At 31.7% G+C, this 8,444-nt stretch overlaps 1 protein-coding gene across 2 annotated transcripts; it reads right to left on the reverse strand.

Annotated features, from left to right (window-relative positions):
* Positions 1–370: 370 nt before the first annotated feature.
* Positions 371–8,230, reverse strand: LOC111055747 (annexin B10). 2 transcript variants are annotated; one of them, XM_022343020.2, is made up of 8 exons: positions 7,958–8,230; positions 6,755–6,922; positions 5,974–6,178; positions 4,711–4,790; positions 4,070–4,145; positions 3,238–3,417; positions 2,154–2,335; positions 371–522 (listed from the first exon to the last, which is right to left on the reverse strand). In XM_022343020.2, exons 1-8 carry the CDS (start codon positions 8,045–8,047, stop codon positions 466–468), a joined length of 1,038 nt encoding a protein of 345 aa, XP_022198712.2. In that variant the 5' UTR covers positions 8,048–8,230; the 3' UTR covers positions 371–465. The 2 variants fall into 2 exon arrangements, with proteins under 2 accessions (XP_022198712.2, XP_039292947.1); XM_039437013.1 differs by having other exon boundaries at positions 6,755–6,919; positions 7,958–8,163.
* Between the last annotated feature and the right edge of the window lie 214 nt (positions 8,231–8,444).

Genomic DNA, 8,444 nt, shown 5'->3' on the forward strand with positions numbered 1-8,444 from the left:
TTCATTTATATTATTTGAGCCACCCAGTACAATTAGATAGTCATTTTCATCAAAGTCTTTAGTTTGTTCCCTAGCTGACTCTACAACTGCATTAATTGATGCACTTGGCTTGAAAAAACATTGGACATCAAATTTATTTTTCAATCTTTTATCAAGGAGATCACTGCAATCACGTCCATGACTGGACGTCAGTAGCAGAACTCTCCCTTTCCTATCTTTATTTCCCTCAGATATATTTTTGGTTGCTGTCTTCAAAACCTCACTGTACGTTTTATTTCGACCATTTTCAGAGCATTTCCCATCATTTGATAAGTGAGGGCGACTTGAGACATTATAAATTGCCTCGAATTCGAATTCAATAACTATCAAATTGAAACTGTAACGACTATTTAAATCTAAATGATTTCTACATAATTTTAATATCCAAAGTGTATAATATGTAAAGTTATTGCTGGATTCAGTTGCTTATTCAGGTCCAATGAGAGCCATTAGTGTCTTCTTGTAATATCCAGAAGTTTCACTCTGTAACAATAAGAAAATAATTAACCTTATTCTATATCATTTATTTTCACAAAACGCACATCATCAACTGATCAATAAATGACACAATAATATTTCGTAATAGGAAGCCTACATAATATATTGTAATATAATATGAGAGTTACGATGTAGATTCCTTTCATATCCAAGAGACATTTAATTTTTATAATATAATACTTGAAATAATTTGCTCAATATTAATTGCTTGATATCAATCTCTGAAGAGAAAACTGTTTTCATGATCGACATGGAGGCTTGGAGCATTGAGAGCAATTCCAGCACCAATAGAATAAGATTCATTTTACACTGTCAGAATTTCTTGTAAATAACATTGATGCGTCCCATTCAACTAATGCTAACAGTATATATAAAAATGAATCTCACTACTGATAAATCTATTTTTCACTGTTATTTCTACCATCCTGATTTTTAATAATTACTCAAACAAGGGATTCCTCAAGTTTCCAAATATTTTTTTTTGTACAGTGGAATTAATGGTTAAATTAATTACTATTCAAGATTTCGGAATTCTTTAGAACGGTTGTCAGCAAATGTAAAAAAATGACAATCTAGTTCATGTCATTGTTCTATCAAAAGCACAATTGACTTTTATCTGTCAGCATTGGTTGAATGGGATTAATTTTAGATGTTTATAAGAAATTTCGACAGTTAGAAGTAAATTCAATTTAAAACTATACCTTATTTCATGATATACACTTTATTTCACAAACACTTGGCAAACTGATCCTAATAAATTGTGTTTTAAATTCACATTTTCACCTTCTCAAAGGAAACTGACATTATTCGTTGTGCTTCCTGAAGCCCGGCTTCCAATGAATGCAGAACAGCAATAGAATACCATCATAGCCACCTCTAATACAGGTGTTTTACGTATGATACCATACGTTGGAAATAAAAATCTAACCACCCGTTTTTAAAATGGTTTACTCAGAACATGTTTCGGCTATGATGCCATTATCAAGTGTATTCATTTCTATTCAAGAGTAGCCCTAACGAAAAATACAATTTGATGGCGAATCTACCATACGTTATTATGGGAGTGTCCACACATTGGCAGAATCAATATAAGTGAAAGCTCCCAGAAGAACCAACAGTATTCTACCTATTGCTATCCAACAGAGCAGGAATTCATTGAAAAATGCGGCTCATGTAGAAGTAGAACATTAGTGATTTTCTGGTCAATTCACAATGGAACCTCGTGTTATTTGTACAAATAGATAAAGAATAAAGAACTAATAACCAGTAGCTAACTCCACTAATTTTCTGTTTTCATAGCATCTATTCCTAGAATGTAACGTTCGTTGTGAAACTGCGCATTGTTTCTATTGAATTATATCCTATATATTTATCTTACTGTAATTTAAGCTGCGTTTACACCAAAGTTATTAACATTTTGTTTCTTAATCCTTATAGATTATATTAGATTGAACGGAACTAGACAAACACATATGCGTTCATCATGTGTATGATAAGTTATGTTCAATCTAATAGAATCTATAAGGATTAAGTTATTAAAATTTTGGTAATAACTTTGGTGTAAACGCAGCTTAACTGACAAGATCTATGAAGATTGTATGGAAAGTGAAACTTACAGCAACTGCAGAGGTTAAAGTGGTATGATACATTTGTTTGTAGGCCTGCTTGATTTCAGCAAGATCGATTTCTTGTCGACTGACTATCGTTCTAATCAGCGTATCATCGTTTGTACCCAATCCTGCAGTCGATTTCTTTATGATTTGAGCGTAATAAGCTGCTGGATTCTTGGCATAGTTTACTGGAAAAGAGAAAGGATTTAGCAACTCCAAAAAATATGCACTCCAACAACATTATTTCATCACATTATCATATAATTATTTTAAATATCCACCTATGCTGATTTGAGTTTATTATACTCATTATTTAGAAACCCTGAAAAGAGAACAATTAAACAAAGATTAAATTACAAAATCAACATAACCGGTTATTGTGGGGGGAATAAAACAATCTCCAAAGAATTAATTATAGAAGACTAGCAGGTAACCCGTGATCCGCAAGGTTATATTTTAATACTTGACTAACTGAAAACTTGACGTACTGAAATCTTCAAGAAATTAATATGGCCTATAACCATCCTCGGTAAATTAAGAATCTATATGTGAAATTTCAAGTTGATCAGTCCAGTAGTTCAGACGTGATGATGCGATGTATAAGCCAGTTCTTCCCTTTATTATAGTATACATTATTTCAACTATTCAAGCATATTACTCTGGCGTAATCTATTCAAAAAATTGTATTAAATTATTAACAAAATGCAATAAGTACATAGCAGATGTTTTGAATACCTACAATAAGATGGAAAATACTTTTTTCTTATTTGATTTTTTTTGAGGATGATGCCCACATGAGCTCTAGGTATGTGCATGGGGAATGAGGCAGATGATAATGAGAGATGAATGGACCTACAGTTTTAGGTGGGTTCCGAACCACCGGGTTTAAATTTTACAACTCATGAATCATATTCAAAGGAGTTAGCTCAAGCAGTCACCCTTCCAATGGGAGTACCGGGCGCATGATTCTAAACTTATCTAAGCGATAGCTTATTCAGCGCAACCACTCAGTCAAACCTCTCCCGCAGGTTTCATTAAATGTTTCATTAACCTAATTATTTAGTGCCAGTAAAGTTACGACTCAACTTACTAATTGTTTTATAAGCTTTAGCAAGTGTATCATCTTGGCAATTAGCCGTGATTGCTTCAGATATGGACGTGTTGTGTTTACTTTCATGCTCGAAAATGATGAAACGAATCTGTTCAAAACTATCCTTGGCCATCATCATCAACAGGGCGTGGTTGTTGGATTTGGTTGTGTCACAGTCATCTGCAAATTAGAAAAAAAAAACATTTTTTCTGTAATCTCATTTAATTGAATATATTAGTATTATTATAATGTTGAGGTGCTACAGTATTAGCGAATTCATGAGATAGATGTTCTAATGGTTGACATGCCCAACTAGTTTTTAGTTGTGCTCCAGTTATTGATTCAACAAGATTATATATATCGTTTCTGATTAATCAAACTAGTATACAAAACTCAATTTCATACAATCGTTTCGGTCTGGGATCATAAGTAGCTTTCGTAAGGGTCGAAACTTATATTTGGAGCGACTAAGACAGGTGTTGAAAAGTAATGCAAGTATTCAAATGTGTCAGAGCATACAGGAGTGGCGAAGGTAGAGTGAAAAATTGATATAATATATGCATTATCTCCAACACTCTCAGCTACCTCTACCTTCACCGCTCTGTTTCCCCCTTAGCAGTAAGCATGAACTATTTCATTTGATATAGGAATTAATGCAAATTCCTATGTATCATGATCATTTTATAGTATGATGACACTTTTTATATTGAAGAATAAAGTTATAGTAAAGCATTAAGTGTATCAATAAATTAGTTCATAAAGATTCCTAAAGCGACAGGATTATAGACAGTGCGTGTAAATCAAAACACTTATATGAAGGATTGAGACTTACCTGGTTTAGATGGTATCAATTTCACTTTTTGCTGTACCACAGTAGAGTTTACGTGACCTACATCTCGCATCATAGGCTGTAAAACAAAATCAGAAATTAGTTGGTTTGTACATACCCCATCAATAGTGAAATATTGAATGAATAAAATCAAATTCAAATGAAAACTCGAACAATTATATAAATTTATATTTTTTTATGATGTGAAGATTTTCCTCAAATACAAATGTCTCATTGTGGAGAATAAGTTGATCGAAAATAATATTTTTCTACTTGTTTATTGGTTAGTAAAACATGGAGTTGCAAGTAGGCTAATTATTTTATGACCAATAAAATAATTTCAAACAATAGGATTATATTGTTTGTAAAGGTTTATTAAACCTATTATTAGGTTTATTAAGCATTATAAGATCAAATAAATTTGTTGGTATGTCTATATGGTTTGGGATGTCGTTCAGTTATAAATGTTATTTATTCTATTGATAGTATATTCTTCAAATATTTTTGTTCATTGATTCTTATTATTATAAAAATAGATGAACAAAAGAATCAATCAATATTATTTAATTTTTAGTACATAAGATAAGCAGTTGAGAGTAACTTGGAAATTATTGAAACATCAGTATTTATATTGTAAATCTTACCGTCAGTAACGTTTTCATGAAAACCTTGTATTCTCCATCAGTTGAGGCATCTATGTCACTTAAAAGTGTTTTATTGAACACTGAAATTAAAAATAAAAATCAAATCTTTGAAAGTAAAATAGTTGTTTCAGAATAATAGATTTGATAATTGAATAAAAAAATGAACAAAACTATCTAAATTCTTAATCTATTATTGATTAAAATAATTACTATGTTATCCAGAAGCATGTCATTTAGTGACTATTTTATATTCTACGTAAGATAATAGTGTAACTAATCATTGTTGTGAAATCTCCATGTCTATACTTAAACTCGTCAATGTCAATAATATTTCAAATGCATGATTATTATGAGGCACATAATATAATCTAATTCAGCAAATTATTCAGTTCTATTTATTCGTTCAGATCAAATGTAGATTAGCTAATAATATTCAACAGAAATAATGCATTGCTCACGAGAACAATGTAAGTAGACATCTATTGTCTATGAATAAATAAATAAATAAATAATGATCATTGAAACTTCTCTATGAGGAAATTTCAATAGAAAATAATTATAATCTATTCATAAGTCAAGGCTCAACAACTCTACAGAGAATGATGTCATTTACTTGATAACCTTTTGATAGTAATTTGTATTTCCGTTGATTCTTTTAACAAAAATAAAGCGATGAAAACAATGAAAATATGAACTGGTTCAAAATATTATACAAGTACAAGGAATACAGCACAACTGAGAATAATGAAGGATTATATTAATATTCTTATTATTGGAGGATTGATTCTTTGATGACTGAGAATGAAAGGAATTATAGAGGTATTTTTGCCTAAGTGGAAACATTATTTTCTACTTGGGAAAAAATACTTTTTCAGTGAATCTTCAGCAAATTAGGCCTTCCTACTGACAAATGGGGGTATGCGACTATGTGCCACCCCGACTACTTGTCCCCTCTTAAAACCGGTTTCTAGGGGACAAGTAGACGTGAGCCATCCCCGTCTACTTGTCTCCTTTCTAAGGAGGTGTCAACTAGTCGAGGGGACACACTGACGCGAGGGTGCGAGGTGTCATGTTGTCGTTTACGGTCATGACTAGTTGGCACCTTTGGTCCAGTAGGTGTCAAGTAGTCGGGGGGACAACTTGACGGCAATGGCATATTTTTACGAGGGTACAAGTAGTCGCCTATGGCCAACATGACCAGGTGTCAAGTAGTCGGGGTGACAACTAGATGGCTACCCGACAAATGGTATGAAAATGACTCACTAAACAAATATTTGTCGATGATTGGAATCAACTCGTATCTGGTTCTTGTGCAAAGTATCGAGATGACGCAACTGTCATCAGGCAAGATACGGTTGATGCAATCGTGCAAAGATTTCGCCAGCAACTCAGTGGGTTCCATCATCATGGCCTTCACAATCCTCTTCAGAGTTCCAGAAAGGTCATTTGATAAGTCTTTAACTAAATTCTGTAAGCAAATGATACAAAAATGAGAAATTGCAATAATATTTTTTTAACGTCATTTATTGTGAGGAAATAATACAAATTAATGAGATGAGATATTCGAATTATAATTTTGTGTGTATCTAATTTATTGTGTTAAAAACACTAGTGGAAAATATATAAAGTTCTAGTTTTATTTTGATGAACTGCAATATTACATTTGGGATTTGATGTGATGTGGTAAGGTAGGCAAAATATAAGTAAAACCACTTCACTTATATGGGCTACTTTAATCAAATTAATAAAAACAATACAAAAACTTGTACCCTTTTATTAAAAACTTTCAACTTTTTTATTAAAATATAAGTAATAACGCAGAAATTGGAAGTTTGTATTATTCAAATTTTAGACTGAACAAGACTTAGCATTATTCACAAAATAATCTTTTATTGGAATTACAATGTAGGAAATAGAGGTGGATAAATAAATAATTATAGAGTTATGAGGACACTTTCTCACACTGCTTTGTAATATACCGTAAATAATGAACAGATGAACAATAATTATTATAAGAGATAATTAAGAGAAGAAACATACCTACCTTGTCAAATTGTTGCTGGTAGAAACGAGCAATTTTCTGTCGTTGGGCATTTGTCCTATTGGTGAGTATGGAAACAATGGTGTTCTCATCTGTACCCAGGCCTACAATAGCATCTCTTAGACTTTTCGCATCCTGTGATAGGCTGAACTCTTTATCACCTGCCACCTGCTGAATAAACAAACCATCAAGAATTTTATTAAAACAATATACAGTACTGTATATGAGTATATCGAGCATAATGTATTGAATATTTATTCAATACATACTGCATTTATATTTTATCAAGAGTGGAAAGTCAATAATATAGAAGTAGAATCAGCATATAAACTATTGTAAAAATGATTGATAAATACATAGCATTTGAAATCAAAGTACCCTTTCTAATATTTATAAAGAAAAATATTAAATGAACAATAAAAATATATGTTAAAAAGGGTACTTTAATTTCTAATTTTTATGTGAATAACTTACAATTAAGCCCTAAACAAGAAAGTGATGATTGGTAGCATCTGTCAAAAAAACATAATAAACCGTATAACACTATTTATAAGGGTGATCTATTAGTCACACCAGGCAGGACAAACGACACGGCACGATTGGACAAAAAATGTACTTCGCATACACAAAATATCTGGTGTGCCATGGTCCCACCTAGTCCTATGCTAAAGCCTTCTCAATGTAAAATGTATTAAACAAATATCCAATATCTCACTCAGTCGGAGCCGTCATTTTGTCCGTTCGTGTCTGGCTTGGTGTGACCTGTGACATCACCCTAACTGTTGAATATAAGTTAAAAGTGTATGCAACAAAAAATTATCAGATTACTGGGCTTACTTGAATACGAGTGAGAAATGCATTATTATGCTATTCATGAGTGTCAAAGGTGACACACATGAGAAAAAATGAGGATGAAGCCTAAAATCAAAGACAATATAATATGTAATATCGCATTATAATTGCTAACAATAATTATTATTAGCCTTTTACAATGTGATAATTATAATAATGACCACCTCAATTCTAAAAACTCAAATTGAATTTATTGAATGTTGATGGGATCATGAAACCAGTTATTCTTATCAAGCATAGGTGTATAGTAAAGAAAAAACTAATAAAAAATTAAACTTAATCGAACAAGAAAATCATTCTTGATTTGTAAAGCATATATTTCATTAATTAAAATTATTATTAATAAAAACTCACCTGTGAAAATTGTTCCTTACAATAAACACTGCTGATAGAAAATATCGTAAATGTTACAAAAACCACAAAGCTGGTGTTCCACATTTTCATGAGCTTCCTCTAAGACAAGGACCACATAAGAATATGAGACTAATGATGAATAATTGAGACTGAATGCTCTCTACAATGCCATTGAATTTTATGTACATGGTCAATAAATGATAAGGAAGTATGCACTAGGAAAAGATAAGAGATGAAAGCATTGCTTCAAGTTCATCAGACGATTTGACCTTTGAGGTGCTAGCTGCTAGGGTTGTGATAAATTGGATCTAACTCTTAACTCAAATACATTCCAATTCTGTTAATATTGTACAAATCTTTTCAGGTGCCTCATCTATGTAGAAATGAAAGATTTTGATGAGAGAATACGAAAGACAAAGAAAATACTCTTATGTTACACAAAATAACTTAAATTCGTTGTTAGTGATAATGGATTCGTAACACACTT

The sequence above is a fragment of the Nilaparvata lugens genome, chromosome 10 (assembly GCF_014356525.2).
Source record: "Nilaparvata lugens isolate BPH chromosome 10, ASM1435652v1, whole genome shotgun sequence".
In the NCBI taxonomy this organism is placed as follows: domain Eukaryota; kingdom Metazoa; phylum Arthropoda; class Insecta; order Hemiptera; family Delphacidae; genus Nilaparvata; species Nilaparvata lugens.